At 46.3% G+C, this 25,129-nt stretch overlaps 1 protein-coding gene across 3 annotated transcripts; it reads left to right on the top strand.

The window, feature by feature from the left end:
* Nucleotides 1–242: 242 nt before the first annotated feature.
* Nucleotides 243–24,727, top strand: LOC130521919 (testican-2-like). 3 transcript variants are annotated; one of them, XM_057025805.1, is made up of 10 exons: nt 243–563; nt 12,816–12,861; nt 17,517–17,631; nt 18,743–18,851; nt 19,404–19,507; nt 19,952–20,079; nt 20,157–20,375; nt 21,745–21,807; nt 22,575–22,712; nt 23,086–24,727. In XM_057025805.1, exons 1-10 carry the CDS (start codon nt 387–389, stop codon nt 23,223–23,225), a joined length of 1,239 nt encoding a protein of 412 aa, XP_056881785.1. In that variant the 5' UTR covers nt 243–386; the 3' UTR covers nt 23,226–24,727. The 3 variants fall into 3 exon arrangements, with proteins under 3 accessions (XP_056881785.1, XP_056881802.1, XP_056881794.1); XM_057025822.1 differs by having other exon boundaries at nt 19,404–19,510; nt 19,964–20,079; XM_057025814.1 differs by having other exon boundaries at nt 245–563; nt 19,404–19,506; nt 19,960–20,079.
* The last annotated feature ends 402 nt before the right edge of the window (nt 24,728–25,129 follow it).

Here is a 25,129-nt window from a genome sequence, read left to right as displayed (position 1 = left end):
GAGTTGAACTTGCTCTGGTTTTAAAGTGTTTAGACGCCCAACGTGACTGCCGATCGGCGCAAATGTCTCATCCTTGCAGCAGCATTTTTAGGCTCATGCATTTTAAAAATCTCTTTTTCTCCCATCAAAAAGCCCAAAATAAATGCAGGTAGCGGAAAGAGATGATTGGTGCAGGATCTTATCTTGAACTCTTCCTCCCTCCCTCCCCTTTCTCTCCCCTCTCTCTCTCTCTCTGTCTGTCTGTCTGTCTCTCTCTCCAGCAGCAGCAGAAGCAGCGGTGCGCAGCGAAGGAGCATCACCACCACCAGCACCAGCACCTCCAGCAGCAGCAGCAGCAGCATCTACAGCAGATCCATCCCAGCCTGAACTGGAACTGCTCGGCCAACATGGTCGCCGCGCGTCTCGTCGCTTCCCTGTGCCTGCTGGCGGGCTTCTCTCTCCAGGTGGATGTGAAAAGTGCGAAAGAAGCCGGGAAAGCCGGGAATTTCATGGAAGACGAGCAATGGCTGTCAACCATCTCCCAGTACAGCCGCAAGATCAAACACTGGAACCGCTTCAGAGACGTAAGTTGCGCGTTTTCAGTCTTGTTCCAAAAGCGCATTTGGCGATAATTGGAGAGGTCGTTGGGGGGGGTCCACGCTGGCGGTTTTCTCGGCCGGTTACGCGCAGTGAACTGTGACTCTCAAGTGCAAATACGCGCAAAATGACCATTTTGTCGTGAAATCCGTGTAACATAAGAATTGTCACCCGGTCTTGTGACATTAACCACCACGCGCTGGAACGAACGCTTTCTCTTCCTCTGTTGGTTCGCGAAAAAACACCTTCGCACAAGTCTTTAAAACAATTCTCAGGCTCTGGTTTTTACCTATCAGTGCCCGGAGATGTGGATTTCACACGTACAGGCTTCCGGAGCTTTGACAAAGCCTGATTGGACATCTATGTTACTAAAAAAAATCATATTTATATCTAAACGCTGCAGAAGCATCTGTCTACCGTTATTTTATAGCCAATTTTGCTCCTCCATATCCCGCAGGTACAAGTCAATATTCAGCCTTTACATTAACAGTCTATTGATTCTCTGAGGTGATTTATTAAAAAATGATGTGATTAGTTGAAGTCTGTCCCAATGATACAAGTATGTTATTGTATTTAGAGATGTGGTTCAAGTCCTGGAGAATCCTGCAACACCCGAACCTTCCTGCAGGAGCCAGATCAGAGGAGTTTGTGTGGCGGTGGTTTGTTAGAGATCAGTTCATTATCCAACTGGAGTTATTCTTTTGTTGTTCGGAATGATGGAGCAGCAGGGGCGCTGTGAACACACTCAGGAAAGATTCACCAAATAATGTCCTTCCGTGCAGCCTTGCAGGTCTTAATGGTGACATCCTCTCATTTAAATAATCCCATTAAAGACACCTGTGACCCAATTTATTAATGAATTACAATTATCTCTTATTGACAGTGTGCTGAAGGCTCTAGAAGCTGCCGGCTGAAGCTGTTTTACAGCCTTTCTGAAGCAGCCTGACTTCATCTCTCATCTTTTTCCTCCCCTGAAATGAAACAGCCATCTAAAACATTGAAACTATTCACTTCATAGAGTCAATAAGTAGTCCACTCAGTGGATTCAGCGTTGTGTCAGGCAGAACTCATACGTGCAGGTGAAATGAAGGCATGAAATTTGGCTCCAGAGGGGGAAAAAGAGGATCAAAAACAGGGAGATCATCATAGAGAATTTAAAGATGATTTAAGGATAAAAGCCAGTTTGAAATTCTCTGTGATTCAGCTTAGTGACACCGAGACTTCTGAGCAAAGGTTCAAGGTGAAAAACTCACTTTTAGATCGCGCTGAACGAGAGCTGAAAGGCTACAATCCAAGAACCCTGAGAAAAAGAGTCACGTGCGCTCATTAGAGAAGCATCACCTTGGACTTCTAACCTGGCTCACTTAAAGAAACACAAGCACAGAAACGAGGTTGGTCGCTTGACAGCACGGAGACTCGGCTAATGGCGTCTCTGCTGTGTTGCATATTCATCTGTGATTCTGCCCCACCCCCAGTGGAGTTATCAGCCCCTGATTATCAGAGGAAACGCCAAAGTCAGAACTAAATCTATTGCTCCTTTGAATGAATTTTCTTGTTATTTTAAACCAGCAGGAAAGAGAGTTCTTCTTCACCGCTTGAGGATCGGCTGTTGTGGTACAAACACGCTTACTACAGTGTTATAACGGGTTTTAGTGTATTATCCAGCAGGAAGTCTTAATGAGTGAGTATTGAAGGAAAAGCAATGCGGCCAACAGCTGCAGCAGCAGGTGGTGCCGGGGCGATACGCAATATGGCGTCTTTTTAACGTCTCCGGGACTGACATTTTACAGGAGCGGTGAACGCCTCGCTCGCGTCCAAATGTTCCAACTCTTCATCCATCTCCTGGTTTTCCCCGACCTGAGCAGGAGCGGTGTGACTTTTGCACGTTCCGGGCTGCTGTGTTTAGGTGGGTGAGCGCCGGGGCCGCTGCTTAAGCATGTGATACTGAGCTGTGCATTCACAGCCAGATACCCCCCCCCACACACCCACCCCTCTCCGCTCCAACCCCCCTGGCTCCATCTCTCCAACCTCTGAGAAGAAGTAACTCATTAAGTAGCTGTGCCGGCATTCAGTCCACCATCTGAGGGCTGTTTTTTTTCCTTTTTTCCCTTCATGCTTTGCACCTGCTCCGCTGCCAGCCACATTTTTAATGAGGGAAAATTACAGTTTTTTTTCCAGGTTAACGGTTTCGGGGGTCATTTGCTTGTGAAAACGAACAAAGAGTGATGAAAGACGAGCTCTGGTTGTTCCTCTCACTTTGCCTGGCGCTTTATTTATAATTGTGCTGTTCTCTTTTTTTTACCTTTAGCTTTTCCTTTGTCACAAATGAGCCGTGAAACTGAAATCAGCGGCTATTTAATAGTGTTGCCCCCCCCCCCCCCCCCCCCATCCCCCCAAGCCGCAAACAAATTGTAGAAAAGGCCGATTTTCTAGATTTTGCTGGCAACTGTCTCGTTCACTTAGACTGAGATAATTTCGTCTGAATGAATGTAAACACCGTCAAGACCTGTGACACGCGTGGAAAAATGACATATAAAGCCCTTCACGGAGCTAACATGACACATTTGAATACACACTGTCCAGAACACGCTAATGATGAGTGGGGGGTATCAAAGCATCGTTCGGCCAACTGGAATCCAAAGCCTTTTCCATCTATAATTCCTGGGTACTTAACGACAAGACAGATTTTCTTAATCGTACTCCGTGTTAAATATTTCCCTGGATATTGATCTCGGCTTTGATCGCGCACAGTGATGCAAGACGACGGGTCAGTTCAAGGGGGGGGGGGGGGGGGGGGCGCCACACTTGACAGGAGATGGCGATTTTACCTTTTCTGGATAAAAGCGTTAAACCATCATGGCGCCGCTCTTCCTCCACAGCACGAGCACATCGTGGCCCTGTAAAGGTTGATGCCCGGAACAGTTATGGATCAGCGTCAGTTCCCGTGCCGCCGCGCTGATTGAGATGATTGCGATGACCTGGTCAATGATCGCGGTGACTCACAGATTGACCGGGGGATAAAGGCTCGAATGGGGTTCCAGCCTCTTGTTATTCAACCTCAGCGACCTGCTGCGCTCACCAGCCTTTCGCTATCTAAAATCAGGCCGAGAGAACAGGATATGCAGTTTTAACCCCAAGCGATTGAAAACAACCCGCCTGTGTTTGTGCATCTGACGGTGGCACCAGGCAATCAGTGATATTTGTGAATCTTTTTTTTGCACACTAATGAGATTAAAAGGTCAACAGCAGCGGCAAAACGAGGTATTTCACCTTTAACTGGTGTGTTAAGGGCACGCGTTGGGACGTGTGTGTGAACCGCTCCAGCCTAACTCTAAAGGTGAAAATCCTGTTGCTGGACTCCTAATTGAGTGGAGGAGCTACTTTTGCGTTGTGGCTCCTCTGGAAAACAGGACTCGGTGTGTTCCAGTAAGTGTTTCATGCAACAAAGCTCAAGGGATGCACTGAGCAGCAGCAAGGAATGCACATAAGCTAACTGCCACACGTCTCTCCCCTCATTAGGGCCCTTCTTGCTGGGGCAGAACAGCACGTTGAACGAACAGAACCTGGCTGCACCTCCTGCATCAGTGTATGAACACACAGTCTGGGAGCCATGATGGGCCCGAGCCGCGTTCTTTTTCCGCTGTTAACTTTTCTGCAGGTTGGCGTAACATCGGGCTGAATAATCAGCTGTTCCAAGGTTCTTCTTCTGGCTCAATCGTTCATGCATTATTTATACTGGCATCTGCCTGAGAGTCGTCTCTATGGCGGTGAAGCTCCTCTACGCCTTCCTGCGAGCACAGGAGCTTGCCTGTCTTCGTTAGCGGCTAACGTCGAAGAGCAACCGCTACCCAATCGGTGATTAAGCAACAGGAAGTACATTCAGGATAGCGTCGTCTAGCATTATAAGTGGATTTTAATACAGCTTTAAATTGATCACCTCCCGTTTGGTGAGTTCACCTGCAGGCACAACAGTTTTTAATTTAAAAAAAAAAGACAATAAGATATTTCAATACTGTTACACCTACTGAATTTCAGGTTTTCATGACAACATGCTCAACATGCTCACTATTTTAAATGCTAACAAACCCACTGTGCACAAGATGTGAATACAACTGGGGGACAATTTGAGAAAACAAATTCTGCTGAGTTAGATTTTGATGCTGATTAAAAATAAAATTGCCACGCTGATTCCAAAATTGCACTCAGCTATTTTCTAGTGTGTCAAGTTAACTTCTCCACAGCTTCCCCTCCAGATAAGCAACATTCCGCTGATTAGCTGTCGCCAGAATTGACAGCTGATTACGACTCATCTCCAGCTATGTGGCAACTTGATTGTGCAGGTCCCAAAATGTCAGTACAATCCATATTCATACGTTTAACTATAAGTGATCATATAGTTCAAAAACCTGACGTGATAGAGAAAAACTAAGATCAGTTTTGGATTCCGTACCCACAAATTAGCTGAAACTGCTGTCAGACTGCTGTCAGACCTAACCTAATAAAAACTGTGTTCCCCAGTGTAATTAATGGAGTAAAGAATACGCATTAAGGTCTCGTCTGTTACCGCGAATAATTTGGCTGCGCAGGATGCCAACGGCATCCTGGAAAAGCTTAATTGTTGTGTTTCACCGGTTATGTAAGGGAGGAAAAAAGGGTAGATTAACGCAAATGCAGTTCCGCAGGCTGGCGTGATAAAAATGTGACACATCATTAGAGACATAAGGAACGTGACGATAAGGAATCCATCAGGGGCTGTTTTCACCAGGGAAAATCCTCTGCCACTCTGCGGCGACGCCATCCCCCGTCGTCTGCATTTGCTTTGACCTTTATTGTTATCACTCACAGGCACAAGGCCAGAAATAAATATATAAGTCTGAATATACCCTTCACATGTGAGGACACGGCAAGTCTATATCCAGTAGATCCGCATTTATTAAGCCTAAAAAGTCTCCCGTGAGCATATGTTATCTCGGTAGAGTTACTGATGAAGCTGTCAAAAATGCTAAATATTCAGTTCTGTCTCATGCCTTTCACACGCGCGCCATCACTGTCGTTGCTAACTGAGCTGCGCTAAAGGCATATGCTCAAGCTCCAGCACCACTTTCCGTCAGCTGTGTTGGAAAAGAAGCGCCCAAGTCAAACTGGGCGTTCTTCCCTTCAGATCACGTGGGCACGTTCTTGAAACGGCGGGCCGACGGTGCACAGTTAGGTCAGACGGCTGGTGATCTTGCCCCGGGATGGCCAACCGCGCTTTTCTGTGCGATTTCAGTGTCGGACAAGATGGATGCCTGTTTCCGAGCTACTGTACGAGCCTCTCGCTATTAACTGTCACGGCAACAGAGGTGTCAAGGACACACGTCCGGAAAAGCTTTATTTAGTATGTGTGGCTGGTGGCAGATTCTTGCTGTGTGTATGTGTGTGTGTGTTTTAGTTTGCTGTTAATTTGCCGTGTAGGCACCGCAATGGATCCTCTCTCCAAAGTCATATTGAAATGACCTCAATCAAGCAAATCATATAGAAGTGATAGGGTGCAGAGATAAAGCATTAATAGCTCTTTCCTCAGTTGAAAGACCAGACCGAATCTCATTTATATGTGATGAAGTCCTCCCTAAAGCCTTAATGTGACACCTCGGTGCGGACGCCTGTTTTACTGTAATATCCCGCTGCCACAGCAGGAGAGCGCCATTATCAGCTGCCACAACAACCTAATTTGTCCTCATTGCCATGGCAGATTTGGGTGGAGTGGGGTTTAAATGCAATCATCTCGCCAGCATATTTAACTCTACTACCCCCTGTGAGATGTCTCCCGCGGGCCTCCTGCATTTCAGCTTGGATTTTTATCTTCATTACCTTGTCTTTAACACAGTTGTTGCTTTCAACGCTGGCAGAGCTCCAGAGCATCAGCGGACTCAACATCGATGAGAAATATTGGGGACTTTCATCATCAGCTAGCTGAACAGGTAGCAGGTACAGCTTGAAATCAAGTCCGAGCGTAAAAGTGGCCGTGAAACGACGCGGTGATATTGAATTTTCTGAGGTTTTTGTGCTGTTCCCTTCTGCTGCTGCTGGTGTTTGCAGAGGCAGCGTTGCTCAACCCAGGGAAGATGGTCCGGTGTGAGCCGCTCGCTCCCCGGGGGCGTGGAGCTGTGGAGCTCAACCTGGAAGCGCGCCTCTTCCCTCTCTGCATCTTTGTTTTGCAAATGAGGGAGGGACGGGGACGATGGGATGTCGCAGAGCCTCTTCGGGTTCTGCTCAGCTCAGTAGAATGTTAAATGCTTTTTTTTTCTGCGGTTTTACCACACAGGAGCAACACCTTGATAAAAAACGAGCTTGCTGCAGAATTCAGCCTGGGCCTTGTTTTAAGCCTCCAGAGAGGGGAACAATGTACACGTCTGTGTTGCAACTTCCTGAAATGTCTTATTAGCCAAAATCAGCAGCAGCTGAAAAAAAAACCTGTGAGAAGTTGAGACCGCTGTTTCATATTTTAAAAAAAATAGCTTCAGCCTGATTGTAGCTGGTTTTGGTAGCGAGGACAAATATGGTGGCTCAAACTAGAAAGCCGGAGCTTCAATGAGCAGATATGGCTGCAGACTGTGCTGTGTTGTGCTGCATTGCAGACAAGCACCTTACCTCTTAAAAGAACATGTGTCCTTCGCCTGCTGGCCCTCGAGCATTCAGGCACACGCGATCAATTTGATCCGACATGAAGCTCGGATTTTAAGCGGCCTGATCTCTTTGTGGGTTTCTTTTACTTCATCTGGGTGATATTCTCATTTCTTTCTTCTATCCAGCCCATAATCGCCTCCGACAACGCTGATCATAGCAGGGACTGGGCAGACGTCTCGTCGCGATCCGGGAAGATATTGTTCCAAACTCAAAAGATTAATATTAAAATATGTTTCCAGGCTGTTTCTGTGAATCCTGCCGGATGTTTTGGTGAAAGTGCACCGTTTTACGTCTCTACAGCCAGCAGGTTGGAGCTGAAAGACGTGCTGCATCATTTCGGAACGCTAATGCATTTCTAAGTGGTTCAATCTGTGGTTGGTCTGAGCCATTAGTGTCTCTCCCATTTATCTATCGTTTTCAAAGACAGTGGGGAACAAACTGAGGAAGACATTTCCACCGGCACAGTGGCCCCAGCACGCCGATTTGAGGCACAATAATGACACAGGACAAGCAAGATGGCCTCCTGCTGGTCCCTGGTAACTACAGGGAGAGGAGTAAAGATTGGCTGCAGGCTCTCTGGCTGTGTCCATTTGTGGGAACTTTAAGAAGCGTTGTGGGGGTGGGGCCGTGGCTAATTTTTACAGTAGTTATCAGGACAAACACATGAATGTGAAAGAGGAGATGGGGAGGAGAGGAGAGGAGAGGGGAGGGGAGGGGAGGGGAGGGGGAGAGGAGAGGAGAGGAGAGGAGAGGAGAGAGAGGAGAGGAGAGGGGAGGTGGAAGGTGGAGGTGGAGTGGAGGTGGAGGTGGAGGTGGAGGTGGAGGTAGAGGTAGAGGTAGAGGAGAGAATAGACATGACCCGGACAGTCCACCTCCACAAGGTTGCTCCTTTGGAGACATTTGCTTTGTTTATTGCGTTAGATGTGCAACGCGTCACGCAGTGAATTTGACGTGGCAGGTTGGACACATTGAGAGAAAAAGGGGTCAGAATTAGACGCCGAAGGTTCCACTGCACCGCGTGGATGACGTAGGCATTCGGATCCTTTTCGTTGCTCCAAATGTTTTCACACAAAGCGTCCGCGGGCGCAACATGGAGCGCTGCAGCAGGGCGAGGACATGCAGAACTGTCCTATGTAAATGTGTCTGTTCCTTTGACCTTTACTCTCTGAGCAGCAGTTAGAACCATGTAACCAGATTGTTGCTCCAGTTTCTCTGTTTTAAAGCACCCTCCTCTGCTAGCTCCTTTGTATACGTTTGCATTTCTATTACGTTTTGACAAAGTCAAAAATGTGCACACGAGAACCAGCTTGGGTCCGTTTGTCATCAGCGTTCACTTGTTGAGAGACGAGGGACAAAAACGAGATTAATATCGAACGAACCAAAGTTCATTTACTGAATTGCGTAATTAATGTCTTAAATCTCTGATTCATTGACAGAACTAGAACGGGTCATTCACGATTATTGATCTATTTCTTCGATTTTATGTATTGATTTATTTAGTGAGGAAACTGACTCACAAAAGAAACTAAATTCTGGCTAATGAGGGATGAATAGGAAAGTATTCAGCCCTAGTTGGTCATTCTGGAACACTGTATAATCAACATTGATCTACTCATAAATCAAAGAAAATACCATAAATATGATTAAACCTAATTGGAAACTATGAATGTGTATTTATTATGAGTGCTAAATTACCCTTTAAAGCCCAACAGGGCTTCACGTGTCTGTTTACAGACCTGTTGTTCAGTCTCGTGCAACCTTTCCAACACATTTAAATGCTCTCGATTGATTTATTTTCAAACTGAGAAGTATTTTCAAGTAGGATTACTCATGCACTTTGCTGCCTAATCATGCGCAGATCCCAGTGTCAGCGTAGGCACATTAATGACTCATGGAAAATGATTGGTCATCCATCAAGTGTACAGAAATAGATAGAGACACAGATACTTGGACATCTTCTCCGGCATCATCACCGCTTCTTCCCAAAGACTTTAAATTTGGAATAATTGCTTTTCTATCGCAGTTGCCACAGATCTCCTTCATTCCATACAAAAACCAGTAAACTGAGAGAGGGGAGGGGGGATTTGCATGTAGGATGCTTCAACCAGGTGTGTGCATGTGCAGTGACCTAGGTAACACGAGCCCGGGCTTGTTCGGGATCAACGTCACCCCAAAGGATGGCAGCCAGGCTGGGGGCCAGAATGCTGTCACTATAACGCTGGTGAGCGGTCCAGGAGGAGCAGTTGCAGCATCTGGATAGTCAAGCTCCATTAGCCTCCTGGCTCTGTTTTACAACGGCTGCGTCACGGCCTTGCAGACAAATGGCAGGAGAGGTGGTGTGTGTGTGATAGCAACCACATAACTCAGGGGACCGTCACTGTGAATATCATACCAATTTGGCCCCTGATTCCACCCCCCCCCCTTCGATTCTTATGTGGGCTTCCTGAGAGCCTTGCCGGGATTTGATGAGAAGGCATTAGCTTTCAACCTTGGTGAAGGATAAGCGTCACACTAGCGTCCTAGCTGCCACGCTGCTGTTGGGCGAAGATAAGCGCCCCATCCTTTAGGACACCCTGCCAGGCTGCGTTTGGCCCCGTGCAGCAGGAGGACGGGGTAATTGCGGTGGTGCTGTGACCAGTTAATTAAGTCATTACCACATCTGATGCAAGAGACCAGAATTTTATGATGACTTTTTTTTTGTTTTTTAAGAAAAAACTGACTCAAGATCATCGTCCCTCCTCAACTGGGGTCACCCTGAATGTTCCGTTACTGCTATAACAAGCATCATCATTGCAAAAAGGCCTCGATTTCGTATGACAAGTTTTCTTTTCCCCCTCACCCGAAAAACAAAGAGGTAAATCTGAAGGTAATAAGCTATAGTATATATTGTTTGTAGTGGCAGGACACTGCTATGGGCAAAATATTCGCCATTAAGAAGCCATCTCCATGGAAATCTGGCGCCCTACTGTCACTCCCAGATAAATCCCCACATTCCTCCTCAACAGTTCTCTCCCTGGTTTTCTTGGCTCGTCCTTGTGTGCCTATAAATTGTTTGCTGTGATATACAGCGGACAGGAGCAGCACTGTGCGCGCGAGAGCGCCGGCGTGTGTAAGAATGAGGTTTATTTACAGGGCTGAGCTGCTGAAATAAAGCAAGCGGTGCTACATTTCTCTTCGAGGCACCAGGGCATTGAATGATGAAACACACAGGGAGAGGCTGCGGTGGCTATTGATGTACGCTACTCTTGGATCCTCGCCAAGCTGGTGAAAGGCAAGGGGAGAAAAAATAAATAAAAGAAAGGACTCCCCTGATAACACAAGGTTGCATTTTATAGGAGCTATGTCTGTCAAAACTAAGGAGGAAACTCCATGGTTTATCCACAACCGCTGAAGTGGCAGGAGGCCTGGCATTTAACATTTCCTTGCTAACGCTGCCACAGAATGAGCCCTTTAGCGATCGGGATCCTCGCCAGCTCGGGGAAGCGGCGGCAGATCATCCTCCGTTAATAGGCGCTCATAATCCTCTGTGAATGTCTTATGTTGTCCTCCGAGACGAGCGAGACCGAGGCGTGTAGTTGCAATCATCCTGCATTAGGGGCCGACAGTTTTACTGCTGCCATAAGTGTTGCGAAGTGACGCAAGGATAATGAAGACTGTAAAGTGCTGTATATGATCACCTTTAACCATTTCTTTCTCTTTCTTTCCCCCTCCGCTGCTGCTTGTCAATGCCACAGGAAGTGGAGGTTAGTGTCTCTTTTGTAATTTTGGTCTGTATCTGCTGCCTGTATTTCTTTGGATGTCTGTTTTCCACAGCATATTCTCCATGAAAAACCCATTTTAGTGTTCTGAATCATGTTTGGCTCCAGCTTAGTGCATGTGTGCATTCAAAGCTGCAGTAAAAGAAGTGTCACCCTTGCCGTCAGCTTTGTGCTTGATCAGCTTCACTGACTCGGGAGCCTCAGAGCAGAATAAGACAGACCAGAGCCGATCCTCGGGGTCCTGTCTGGGCCCGGTGCCCGGCAGAAACCGACACCCTTTATAGTTGCTCCCCTCTGCTCAGACTCAGAAATGGCTCCGAATGAATTCAGCGGAGTTGGATCTTTGAATTTCTATTAGAATCATATCAAAACATCCCCAGGTATACACACACGCACACGTGCACGTATGCACACGTGCACACGCTCATGTGTGCAGGTGCAAAAACTCAACAATGCGATGTGATCTAGGCCCAAAATAAGTAATAAGCTGAATAAAACTGGAAGAAACAAACTATTAGAAACCTAAAATGAATAAAGGATGGATGGATGGATGGATGGATGGATGGATGGATGGATGGATGGATAGATAGATAGATAGATAGATAGATAGATAGATGTAGATAGATAGATAGATAGATAGATAGATAGATAGATAGATAGATAGATAGATAGATAGATAGATGATAGATAGATAGATAGATAGATAGATAGATAGATAGATAGATAGATAGGAAGAGGATGCAAGAGGAAGGAGAGGACAGGGTAGCACTGGGAATCCATGTTATTGATACCAGTGCCACCCGTGATTCTCCGCTTGGATTGGCTTCCTCATCGATTCAACTAAAATAGAACAGACGAGAGTTTCAAGTCATTTATCGTTATTTAGTTTTTTCTTCAGAAAAGCCAAAGGGCGTGAGCTGGAGTTAAAATCGTGGCCCTGCCCTCCCTAGAGAGAACGGTATGTTTCAGCATGTCGCTGGGGATTCCACTGGAAAATGCACGGCCGCGGCGCACAATGGGCTTCGAGCATCTATTCACAGGACACCGAGCGCCCGCTGCCCCTCTTGACATCAGCGTTATGTAAGGTGCGTGGAATCAAATGAGAGGCGTCGATAAAGGCAGCGCCGAGCGTCGATGTGGACAGTTTAAACCGGTTCTCCGCTGGAACCCAGCGAACGATTCTATCCATGCGACAGGAAACCCGAGTGGTGCCGGGTCGGCAACACATCTGCAGGGCGCCTGTCACGCTTTAGAGCTGCAGCAGCGACTTCCTGTCTGACCAGTCAGGAGCTGGAGCTTCTGGATCCATCGGAACATTAGAGGGACTTAATAGAAGTTAAGAATGAGGAGGCAGAGGGGTGTGTGTGTTTTTCCTGCGAGTGGTTTGTAGAGCCAACAGCCAGTGGCTGTGCTGATTCAGTGATTCTGCTCGGCTCAGACGCAGCTGCTACAGTCCAACAGGCCTCCTTTCTGGAGAAATTACAGCTCACTGTCAGGCGCTTCCACGCTTATATGGATACGGCCCATCCGCTGTAATAAATCTCCATTATTTACAATACAGATGGATACATTTTTGTCAATTTCACGTCATCTTAGAAAGACCAGATATGGCGGATGGAGGCAGATGAGTGGAGGAAGTTTAATTTATAGTAGCAACGGGGGTGCTTTCATATCAACATGTGCAGCTGGTTCCATTCTTAAGCCGAGCCCTGCCCTCGTACATGCAGACATTGTGTTATTCAAACACGGCAAATCTAGCGAGACGTTTTCGTTTGTGTGGAGAACGATTGAATCTGAATGTGTTTTTCTTTCTAGGATGACTACGTCAAAAATGGGGAGGAGAACACGGCGTCTGATGAAAGTAAGTCAGAGGACGGTGAATTATGTTCAATTAGGAACCTTTTTTGGAGCGTGTGCATGACTGACTATTCAAAATTGTTTCAAAAGACTATTATGCTCTATAGATTTAGCTTGAATCATCAGTGCTAAGTGCAGTCTGTCCACTCAAGGCATATTAAGCAGCGTGGTGCATGTTGCGGAAGCGTCGGGTTGTTTTAATTGCTGCAGTTATCCGAGGTCTTCCAGCAGGAGGAGAGCGCTGAACCGAGGTGTCGCAGCTTGTGTTAGGTGGGAAAAAAGGTGGTGATTCACAGGAAAGGTGAGGTTGCACTCTTCAGTAGGATCCATTAGTTTAAAACGCTGGCTATAATTGCTTTTGTTGCTGAGGGCTGGATTCAGAACTCCCACTAGGCTCCATTTTCCTCCATTGGGGTCTTTTTTTGGGTTGTTTTTTTTAATTTCACCTTGAGAAAATAAGTTTGTGCTCTTTATGTCTGTAGAGAATTACACATACATTAAATCTGCGACTAAAAACACTTCTACTGTACCATTTAAATTAAATTACTCAAAGCAAGAGTGTCTTTTAGCATGTTATACACTAAATTCCTGATCTGGCCACCACTTCACTGAAGTGTATCTTGATTTAATTGTGTAACCAATCAGATTTCAGCATGTGTTGCACATGGGGCTTATCTTAAAATATATTTGCTCCAGCTCACATGCTAACACTGCTGCCTTTAACTTTGGGGGCGAAACTAGGGTTGTCGGAGTGCTTTTCACGAATATTAGATGAGCAAATTCTGAGATCCGAGCCAGTTCCAAGTCCCCACTCAATCAGAGCTGTGATCCAACTCACCAAAAATGGCTGTTTAACCTTTAATGTTTCATTTCTCAGCCAGTGATTTCACATTATCCCTAATATATCAATATTATGAGCATGATTTTATATAAAATATGCACTGCAGCCATCTGGGTCGGTGCAGGTTGATCGAGTTGCCAGAAAAGAAGTGAAACATGAAATTCTCAGGACAGCATCTCAGGTCAGGATATGAGAGGACTTATATTATCTATTTATATGAGGTGTAACTGCTAGAACAGGTTCATGCAGCCTGCTGTGAGATGAAGGTGGGAGGAGCTCTGGTGCTCCGCACCCATGCAGCTGCACTTAAAAGGCGCCAAACTTTGCATCAAAGAAGGAAGATGTGAGGAGAAGCATCTCCCCATGTTATCACAGACATCTGTTCTTGCAACAGGGAGAATGACTAATGTAGTCTCAGGAAAACGCCTCGCTTGCTGTAATGTGGAGGATGTTCATTTGAATACCATTGATTTCAGCCCCGTCCCAGCTCCCACTGGGGCTAATTCTGCAGACCTAATTGATCGGGGCCCGCTTCATTGCAAATTAGACAAGGCAGAAGAAAACTCCGACACGCTGTACCTGCAAGCTGCGAATAGAACAAAAGACCTAAAAGGAGACTTCAGGCGCCCCTTTAGGGAGGCTGATAGAGAAATTAAGCGTGCTTTTGCACCGTCGAGCTCTAAAGATGGTTCCGAAACAACATGGCGGCAGTTACTGCGACTAAAGGAAGGTTTGACAGCTAAAAAAGAAATAAGCCTGTCATTTCACTTCTATTGCGGGAGATTTTCGCAGGTATCTCGTTTAATTCATCCACTGGAACAGGATAAAAGCTCCAGGCTGCATTAACAGAAACCGCCAATTAAAGTCAAGGCTATAAAAGACTCCTCTAATATGACAGTAATTGTGATTCCAATCAGAACTAATTTACCTAACTCTGCCAATGGGTTCATCTCTTTCATGCTTTTAATATTTTATTTCACCTCTCAGCACAATAACTCTGTCCAGATCTTCCCAAAGTAACACTTAATTAAATGTACACACGGGTGGTTTAAATGTAAAATTAATACTTGGTGGGGACTCTCGGTGGACGGCCCTGTCACCGGCTGCTTGGGTCGGCACAGTATGCAGATTTGAGCACAGGCGGCGGGGTAGATCATATTGTGGGGGAGGCAGCCATCGTGTTCCAGTCCTGATAGCAGCATAGTTATAGGAATAATCATCTGACACAGGCAGTGAAGATAGCCTTTGTTCCTCTTGGTTGCACAAGGATTTCAAACCCGTAATGGCTCTCACACTGAGCAGCCCTGCGCTGAATTGTCAAGAAAAAACGGCCCATGTTTGATCTTTAGTACAAATCAAATCCCATGTTTGGATTCCAATTTGAGTCCATAGGAGATTTACAGGAGTACTGCGTTCGAGACACGTTTGGTTTGGAGCTGCAGCTTGAAGGCAGGCTCGAGGGGACTCATAAATACTGAATGTGGGAGCGTCGAGAGAGAAACATCTGAAACTGTACGAGAAACACTAAGCTGTGTTTCTATGGGAACAATTATCGAGAAAATCTTTTCTGACGGTGTGATTAAAAACACCGAAAATATAAAAACAGTTATGAGCACACCTTTGGTGATAAATGGTTTTATGGATTTTGACATATTTTCCTGAAGCCTGTGGAATAGAAGTCACTCTTAATTTTAGTAATCCTCATCTACGGAAAAGCTGCTTTTCCGGACCATTTTTCAGAGACTGAACCAATCTGCTAGCCAAGCTGTACGATTCCGACCCTATTTGAGTAAGAGAATCAAGAAATAGTTGGGATTTGAGAACTGCTGTTCATATAAGCGGTCATGATTAAAGTCAATGCTAAGGTTATTTTATACAAATGAAGTTTTTTATCTTTTTATCTTTTATCAAAGCTGAATTTTTCTTTGTATTTATGCTCTCAAGAAACGTCTTTTCAGCTAATTCCCCCGAAAATGAAATGCGTTTTCGCGCTCCTGACAACATATCACATCGGCTCTAAATCTGTAAGCGTTCGCTTGCAAACGCATTTTAAATTCAATCATTTCACCGGACCTCTCAGACTTCTCTGCACTTTAACATGTGTAACATGGGGGCGCGATTAACCTTTCGGATGGAACTTTCTGCAATTTAAAGCTGTTTATTCACAGAGCTCAAGAAAGTGATGAAGGGGGGGAGAAGACAAATTTTGGTCCCCCTGAAAGTGTGGTGGTACCACAAAATACACCATTTCACCTCTCCAGTGTATAACAATGATACTTAAAGTTTAATGTGTATACTTATTTCAGGAAAATGGCACCTGGAGTGTTCTTATTGAGAAATCCTGGCCTCTCTAAATATGATCCAACTCTACCGAAAGATCTGTGAGACTTTCCTGAAGAAAAAAATTATACTATGTTGAGGGCTCCATAATGTAGACTTTACCTGAATGGGACAGAATTGGTGAGTTGGAGTGTGTGTGTGTTTCTGTTACTCTTTGTGCCATTCAACAACAAGATGTGTCTGCGCTCTGACAGCGTGCATTGTTCCACCAGGGAGATCGGCGCCAATTGGGGTGCGCCGTTGCCATGAGGAGGTTTACTTTGTTTGGAAAAAATGCCGGATTCGCGTCTCAATGCGCCTCCACCTGAATGCATGAATCCAGGGCGTGTTTGCAGAGCCATGCAGTGACGGATTGGTGTAAATAGAAGGATGTCCCAGAAGATTGTCTGAATTAGGGCCATTAACAATTTACACGAGTTATTCAGAGTCTTTTGTTCATGATTATGTAACCAATTGAATGTGGACATTCCTCATTAGACACCACAAAACCGCGACTGGCTCACATAAATTAATAACTTTAAAGTTTAGTCGAAACAGTCATTAACACGACAGGCTCACCACCACCCACATTAATTCTAGACTCTGCCAGCGCTAAAATAGCAATATACCAGTTCCCTCACACCTCCCCTGACATCGCTTTGACTCTAATGTTGCAGGAACCTGGCTGTTAGCCACTTCGTCTGTTTACCGCCTCGACTGCAAAGCAGCTGTTCGAAGCTGACTCGGGATCTCACAGCTTAAATTTCTCCGGGTGACTGCTCCTCTCCACTCTCCCTTATATTTATCTGATCCTTTGAGGGTTCCGAGGCCTCCCGGAGATTGAGTGCGACAGCGTGGCGGTCAGTGTCGGGTGGCAGTGAGGAAGGTGGAGGGCGTGGTGCTATTTTGGGCCCAGCGTGGCTGTTTGGGAAGAGTGTGGCGTTGAAGAGCTCCTAGGAAAAGCAGCGTGAGACAATGAGGAGGGCGAGAGGGGAGGAGAGGAAAGTGATCAACCGGGAGGGAGGGAATGCGAGAGGGACAAGTTGACACGCGGGAAGTGAGATGTGACAAAGAAAGAGACGCTCAATCAGTGCTGTCAGAGCTCCTCGCAATCAGAGGCGGCCGCTGGAGACGGCCGGCAGCGCTGGTGGAGATGGGCTGCCTCGCTAATGACAGCTCGGCAAATCAATGTGCTCATTTGTGCACGCTGCCGGAGCATTTGTCATCAGACATTCCCTGATTTTTATTGCGCCTGCCTGCATTTAAGGTAGTTTGGTAAATATGGAAGATCATTCCCTGCAATGTAAACACGGCGAAGTTGATTATACAGCACATAAACCTGCTGCTTTCTGCTGCGTTGCTTTGTCGCTGCGTGCCTTTGTGTCAAAATGAGTGAAAAACAGCCCGAAGCTCTCTCCAAAATAGATGCAGCACCTGAGCTGGAGTCGACGTCTCGCGTCGTTTAACTTTTTTCTTCCCTCTCCTTCTCTCTTGTTCAGCTGTGGACACCACCAAGGATCCGTGCCAGAACGTCAAGTGCAGCCGCCATAAGGTGTGCGTGGCGCAGGGCTACCAGAGGGCCATGTGTGTCAATCGCAGGAAACTGGAGCAAAAGTAGGTCGCTGAAAGCGGAGGGACGCTCAGCGGGAAGACGGTCAATGGTGTCAAAAAAAAAGCTTTCAGTGTGCGCTCGTCAAGCTATTGATTAATAGCAACAGGCTGAGAGAGCGTCGTGAGTCAAGAGGGATGCAGTTTTAGCTGGAACATCAGCGCTGTGCTGCGACTAATTAAATATGTGGACGCAAGTCGGTCCCGAGGGGAACATGGACGATCGTCGAACGACTGAAAACGCTAAAAACCATATAACATTGTGGTTTCCGCGCTTGCTAACTGACCTTACATTTTTTGACTGTTTTTTTCCCCAATGGGACGAAGGGCAGTTACCATAGTAACTAAATGTACTTTGTATAGGCCCCAGGCCCCTTTCAACATTAATAATTCAGCAGTTCTTTAATGTTGACGCTAGATTTCTTTACGGCCTTTGAGGTAAAAACTTTTACAGCCAGATTTTCTTCTGACGTGGCCACATCTAAAATCTCAGATAGATAGATAGATAGATAGATAGATAGATAGATAGATAGATAGATAGATAGATAGATAGATAGATAGATAGATAGATAGATAGATAGATAGATAGATAGATCTCTGTATTTGCTCGACTGTGAAAACCAAATGAGCACTGTTTCGTAATGAAGAGACTTAATGGAGTGAATTATTCCAACCTGCAACATCCACATGCTGCGACACTCATTTATCGTTGTCTAAATAAAGGGCTTAATTTGCCGAGGTGAGGACTTTGCCAAAAGTATTATATCATCACAATAGTGCAGCAACGAGAGCGTCTATGTGCCGCAAACACAAATGCGTTAAAGATTTCTTCATAACACCTATGTTTGGGGGTGGAAGCTCTTCCATTTCTCCTCTCTGGAGTATTGTGGACCTCTGTGGCCCTCCCAACTTGCCTTGGACCTGCTTAAGAAGGACATAATTCCACTACTAAAGTCGTTATTCAGTAGCAGAAAGGTTCTGTTCACAGTCGAAAATTCCAGTACCTCATATTGAAATCGAGTAGATTAAAGCTAAGTTAATTAGCTCCCATGCTGTGGAAATTCAATATCCATGAGAACTGTTCCCCTAAGGTGGGTTTTCTCCCTTTCTTACTCAGGGTCAGGCAGTCAGGGCAGTCAGAGGGCCATGAAGGCAGCTGCAAATCCTGCCCCGTGACGGCGACCTCTCCTGTTTGTGGATCTGATGGACACAACTACGCTACTGAGGTAAAATAAGTCCCTCCTCACCGAGAAGCAGCCAGCAGGATCATTTTTCTTTTTCCCCTCACTGCTGATTTCTGCCTTGGTGGAAAAAAGAAAGGAGCCGGAAGAAAAGGAAAGTGGCTGTGTCATCTTTTTTTCAATAATGAGAGGAGTCCAGTCAAGTGCAGTTTCCTGCTGTGCTGACACATACAGTACGTGGGCGCAGCAGGTCGGCACAGTCCATCACTGCTCCGGGAAGGACGAGCGCACCGGCTCAACTCGGCCTGGTGATTAATGACTGACGTGGCTTTGAGCGGCGACGCCGCCCGCCGCCCGCTGCCCGCTGCCCGCCGCCCGCTGCCCGCTGCCCGCCGTCAGGGCTCCTTATTGATTTACGTACAGTTTTTAATTCTGACCTTGCATGGGGAAGGCGGTTGTAAATGACAGCTTGTTCTTGCTGCCTTTGAGTGCAGTGTCCCATCTGAATGAGCAATCTCCCTCTCTCTCTCTCGCTCTCTCGCTGCCATGAATATTTTAACTCTCTTCCGTTGCCTCCCTCTCTCTTTCTTCTTGCAGTGTAAGCTGGAGCAGCAAGCCTGCCTCACAGGCAAAGACCTCAGCGTCATGTGCAGCGGCTTTTGCCCCTGCGCAACCTCAACAATTACCGAGGCGAAACGTGGCAAGTGGTCTCTTTTAACCATATTTACTCCTCGGAATATCAGCGCGGCTCCATCCGTGGTGGGCCTGCCGCGCAGAATAGGATTCCAATACTCTCAGAGAACTAATCAACCCAGTGCTTGACTTTTTGGATCAATACTCACCAATTTCAGAGATTACTGTTATCCGAATCTCCCCTGTGTGGCCGTGCAGCTCTTCAATCATGTGCTAATTAATTATTTAGAGTGTACACTTTCTATCAATGCAGCCAAAACTGTATTGATTATCCAGGAACTTGGGCATTTTAAGATGCCAGTCGATCAAAAGAGTGGAATTCTTCTCTTTCGCTTTATTGAAGTGCACCTCAGCAGCTCCGACAGGGAAAAAGCCGCGTGTTTCAGTCCCCTCGCTACACAATACAAAGAACTTTAAGAAGCCGCACTCTGAAGTGTCGTTTCTGCTTTTGGTCCCTCAGACAGCTGCACCGGCCAGGACTTGGCGGACCTGGGCGACCGTCTCAAGGACTGGTTCCAACTGCTCCATGGGAACGCCAAGCAGAACAACTCCGGCAAGCTTGGATCGGGCACTAGCTCAGGTTAGCATCTCGCACCGCACTCCCATAAATTCTGTGCCTGCGACGAGACGTGGAGGAAGGTGCTTTTCTCCCGCCAGCCCTGGACAGGAGCCTCGGAGCCAGCTGCAAGGACTCCATCGGCTGGATGTTTTCCAAGCTGGACACCAACAACGATCTGTATCTGGACCAGTCCGAGCTGACGGCCATCAACCTGGACAAGTACGAGGTCTGCATCAGACCCTTCTTTAACTCCTGCGACACCTACAAGGATGGAAAGATCTCCATGGCTGAATGGTGCCTGTGCTTCTGGAGAGAAAGTGAGTGTATAGAGCGAGAGCCCAGCCTGAACCAGTTAGCTATAAATAGGCAACGTAGATGGATGGAGAGAGAGAGAGGTTAAAATAGATACACACTGCTTTAAAGTATTTGGATCTTTGTCAAAAATCAATATCACCTTTATTGTTGCATTCTTCATTGTATATATCTACAATCAGAATGGGTTGACCTTCAACCATGAGGGTCTAGTGACATTCGCGTGGCGTATAATCAGTCAGTTTTTACCATTTTTGTTCCAATTAGACACTGGGCTGGAAAAAAAAGTCGATATTTGGGGTAATCAGAGTCTTGGACTAGTCTGATCTAATGTCTTTAGAAATGCGATAGCAAAAAAACCACCCTGGTTTACACGTTTCAGTGCCTTTCCTGGCTTTGCTAGGTTGGCTCGGTCTGATCCGCTGGTATTTACATCTGGTTTTTTGATCTGTAATGAACAGAAGTCTCGGTTCGCGTCGAGCGCGTCGGAGCCATCTGCTCCACGCCTGCGAAACCGTGTCGAAGCGCGCGGCTGTGAAGCGGCTCCCGGTTTCCCTGTTATCCATCAAGCGGATGCTGAAGCTTCTCTTTGGAGCGACGCTCCATCACGTTGACGCAACGAAATTGTTTTTCCATATCAGAACAATCGCCGGCGGCGTGCGAGGACAGTCTTTTGTGAGCTGTAATGTGGTTATAATTGCAAATATCTCCATGCTGTAGTGCTGAAGGTGTTTGAAATGTCAACGAATGCAGCGAGAATGGTTCGAAACCGGGTCTGATTGGCCATTATTGTGCATCTAATGTCAGCTGAAGTGATGGCGGTGATTTATCTCTTTGAAGTGACGTGACACGGAATGGGAAATGATCAGCAGGATCCATCCATTTGACCTCCGTGACACAACGGCAGCTCCCCTCATTTGTTTGTCACTTATTGCAGCTAATTGGTCATTTAGTCTGCTTTCTATTGAACCCCCCCCCAGGTCGATTCTTTGATGTTTACCGCCTGTTTGTTTTATAGTAATACTGAAAATGTGAAAAGAGTCTGCAAATTTCAGTTGAATGCCAGAGAAAAAGAAATCGCTTTGTGGATTATTTCAGAGAGAATTCCGGGATATTTTTATCACCTTGGGGGGGTCAAATCAAAGCCTCTGTCTCTCTTTTTTCTGCCTGTGTTTCTTCCTCTCTGACTATATATTATGTTCTTTCACCTGCACTCCCCACCATCACCCGGGCTCTTGGGGAATAGTTAGACTTCTTAAGCAAATCAATATGACAAAAGAAGTTAAATTCCAAAGAAGATGGATTGAAGAGGGGCTCGGAAGGAGCGGTTTGAGGCGCCGTCTCTCATCGCTTCTTCTTATTTGATTCCAACAGAGCCGCCGTGCCTCGCTGAGCTGGAGAGGATCCAAGTTCAGGGAGCGGCCAAGATGAACCCTGGTGAGAAACGCATCCGTCATAACAGAACTTTAAAGTTCAGGATGAATTTGATTAAAGAAACCGCCGCCTCGATTCAGCCACCATATAGCACCAGCCTGGTCCTCCATCCAGCGCCGCTGCGCATTGCTCCAGGTATTCATGCGGCGCTTACATAACACGGCGCTCGCTATAGTGAGTTAGAAGCTGGAGGAGGCTCATTTAAGAGATCACAAGCGCACAGCTAGGATTAGGCGCTAATCAGGCTGTGGGGTGGGATTAGGGGGCAGCACTGGCTTTGAAAAGAACAAGGCTAATGCTCCTGCTTGGCTCTCGCAGAAAGCCCGCGCCACAGTATCTACCCAGCTCGCTCAATATGCCGCGCTGCTGCTTTTCAGCCTACTTGTTTGATTGTTTGTGTTCCCTCTGCGTTTCGGCAGACATGCTTGTAAGGGAACTTAGCAGCGGGTTTTGACAAGGCCGTCCCGAGGGAGGCGGAAGCGGCGGAGCACCGTCGCCCAGGCTGTCACTACATTTTTACATGCCGCCAAAAACAGCGCGCTAAAGCGCCGAGTGGGATCAGGCCCGATGGCGCAGGCACGCAGAGACGTTTCCTCGGTAGCCATGATTCTGCCTCTTCTCGGGCTGAATGTGTCATCACGGGTTCAATAACGCGGGTGTCGACAGGCCGGCTCGTGCGGCACTCGTCGCAGGATTCGGCGCGTGGCAGCCGAGGCGACGCACGAGAGGTTATGAATATTTTATAACTGGGCTTGCGCGCGTGCTTGCAGGGATGTACATTCCCAGCTGCGACGAGGACGGTTACTACCGGAAGGTGCAGTGCGATCAGAGCCGGGGGGAGTGCTGGTGCGTCGACCAGCATGGCGGGGAACTGATGGGCTCCAGGATCCATGGCAACCCTGACTGCGGTAGGATCAACGTTTAAAAGCACATCTCAGTCATTACATAGATAAGAAAAAAAGGTCTGCCTGGAAATGGACCCTGAGAGTCATCATTAAAACATCGGCTCACGACCTGACCTCAGCTTTATGAAAAACAATTTGTTTTCCGTTTGAGACGCCAGATCCCTTTTACTGACAGTATAGATGTTTTTGTTGGCCACTAGAGGGCACTTTAGCCATAACGTCATATATATGATACTCCATCTTTCAATAGAAGCAAGGTAGCTAGGATTAAATTTACACAGAAATTTATACTACTCCATAGAAAAAGAGAGGTTATCCATCCTGATCATGGATTAAAACAAAACGCTTATATTTCCATGTTTATTTCCATATGTAGATGAGGTTGCCGGGTATTCTGGGGATTTTGGAAGCGGCGTGGGTTGGGAGGATGAAGAGGAGAAGGAGGCAGAGGACATTGGAGAGGAGGAAGAGGAAGAAGAGGAGGGCGAGACAGACGACGGTGGATACATCTGGTAATGCCATCCGACTCCCCCTCGGAGGGGCCCCCGACGCCGAGGGTCTGGGATTTTCAGCGATGGCGCTTTCCTTTACCCAAAACGATTCTGGGATGGGACCGGGGTGGCACGGGAAGGTGCTGGTCTGGGGATGAGACACGCTCATATTTGTCCTGTGTAATTGCTTCTTTGCTTCATCCCTCTCTGGTTTTTGAGCAAAAGAGCTGGTTTTTTTTGTTTGTTTTGCCATCCAGAAAAGCAGAAGACGCCGACGGCTCCACCGTAGGTAGCTTAATTTCGCCAACTTCCTGTCCTGTCCCACCGCCGTCACTTATGCATCTGGAGATTATAAATCATTTTGTATCATGTGAAGAGCTGCTTTATAAAGTCTTAGCGTGAGGGGAAGACAACAGAATCCTGAGTAGTTTGACATTTTGGCAACAATCCAGTGCTTTATTTTCTGTTAAATCCATATCAAAACTGTAAAAAGGTCATTTTGCTTTATAAGGAAAGTTGATTTTCCCTTGACATTCCTGTCGTCTCGCATGTCATAAAGAACAGTTTGAAAAAATGCTAATTTAGTACACTCGGGTGGATTAAACAGTGGGGATTAAACTCCGTAATATAATTGTATAAACTAAACAAAACAACGCTGGCTGTGAGCCACATGACACAAGCGTCAGGCAAGACGGCGTCATGGGCTCGAGCGCCATTTAACGCTTAAAGATCCAAATCTCTCAGCAGATGACGAAGAGCTAATATTAGACTTACTTACTCATCGGGTGACCTGAAACAGACTCCAGATGGAGGCACAAGTCGCTCCGTGCCTGCTGGATGCGTAATTGAATGTTTGGATATAGTTAACATACAATGACGCATTTGCTGCCCCCTGTTGGCGGAAAAACTGCTGACGTCAGTCAAAAAGTAGTTCAGAAATTTTAGTACAGTACATGTTACATGTTAGTTTACGCATTTGCCAAAATGTCTTACTATATCCTTCAATCCATTCGGTGTGGTTTCTGTATATAAATCAAGTGTAAATTACCTCCATTTCAACAGCTCGTTGTCGTTTTGAAAATCTTACCAGTACACACAGGAAATACACACGTCCGAACAGGATGTGCGTTCCCAGCAGGATCATTATTAATGAAAATCTGTAGAATGTACTTTAACGGGCCTTTTAATACAGCTCCCACAATAGAAACTGCAACCTCTCTTCTTGCAAGCTAACGTCTGCTAACTCTGAAACCATTCCAGTGAATGTGCTAGTCCTACGATTTGGTTTTTGTGACATGAAAAAAGGAAAAAAAAAAATCTTTTGTGCAATTAAAAATGTGTGCATTACTTGAAGTTCAGTGCGTATACTGGAATTGACATTGTATTCTTTTTCTATGAGATTATTGTTGCGACGTCTTCATCCATGCTAACGGTAGACCAGATTTTGGTTGTTTAAGTATTGCATGTTAGTAAATAAGAATGTACACATAGACTGAGCACTTTACTAATAAAGGCATAAGACGCCAACCTGTGTGTTCTGACTGTTTCAAAAACATATTTCTTGGATCCTGGGAGAAAAAACGTCTGCCTATTTGTGGCTAACAAGCGTTTTCGCACTGCTCCGGCTACATAAAAGAAGAGATGGGGGGCTCTGTAAGATGTGGGGAAATTAAATGAATTCTTATGATAAAAGCATATTGATTTATTTGGCTGGAACGTGCTAGCAAGGAACCATCACGTATCACGCTGCAGCACTCCGGAGAGCCTTATTTTCAAATGGTGCGCTGGAATGTTTGAACTTTATGGGACCTGCGCTCCACTAAATGGAATATTGTGCCCGTGAAGCAAGCCAGATGTGCACATCTGAATAATTGGAAGCACAAAATAGAATTTATCACGCTGTGCGGGGCCGCTGATTGCTGAGGCTTG

The sequence above is a fragment of the Takifugu flavidus genome, chromosome 1, assembly GCF_003711565.1.
Source record: "Takifugu flavidus isolate HTHZ2018 chromosome 1, ASM371156v2, whole genome shotgun sequence".
In the NCBI taxonomy this organism is placed as follows: domain Eukaryota; kingdom Metazoa; phylum Chordata; class Actinopteri; order Tetraodontiformes; family Tetraodontidae; genus Takifugu; species Takifugu flavidus.
This window is presented reverse-complemented; position numbering and strand designations above follow the sequence as displayed.

What these genes read in the sequence shown, in the direction of transcription:
- LOC130521919 (XM_057025805.1), top strand. Translation starts at nt 387, where the DNA reads ATGGTCGCCGCGCGTCTCGTCGCTTCCCTGTGCCTGCTGGCGGGCTTC. An exon ending in CCTGTGCTTCTGGAGAGAAA is followed by an intron (nt 20,376 to 21,744) that starts GTGAGTGTATAG and finishes TGATTCCAACAG; the next exon opens with AGCCGCCGTGCCTCGCTGAG. An exon ending in CCATGGCAACCCTGACTGCG is followed by an intron (nt 22,713 to 23,085) that starts GTAGGATCAACG and finishes TTCCATATGTAG; the next exon opens with ATGAGGTTGCCGGGTATTCT.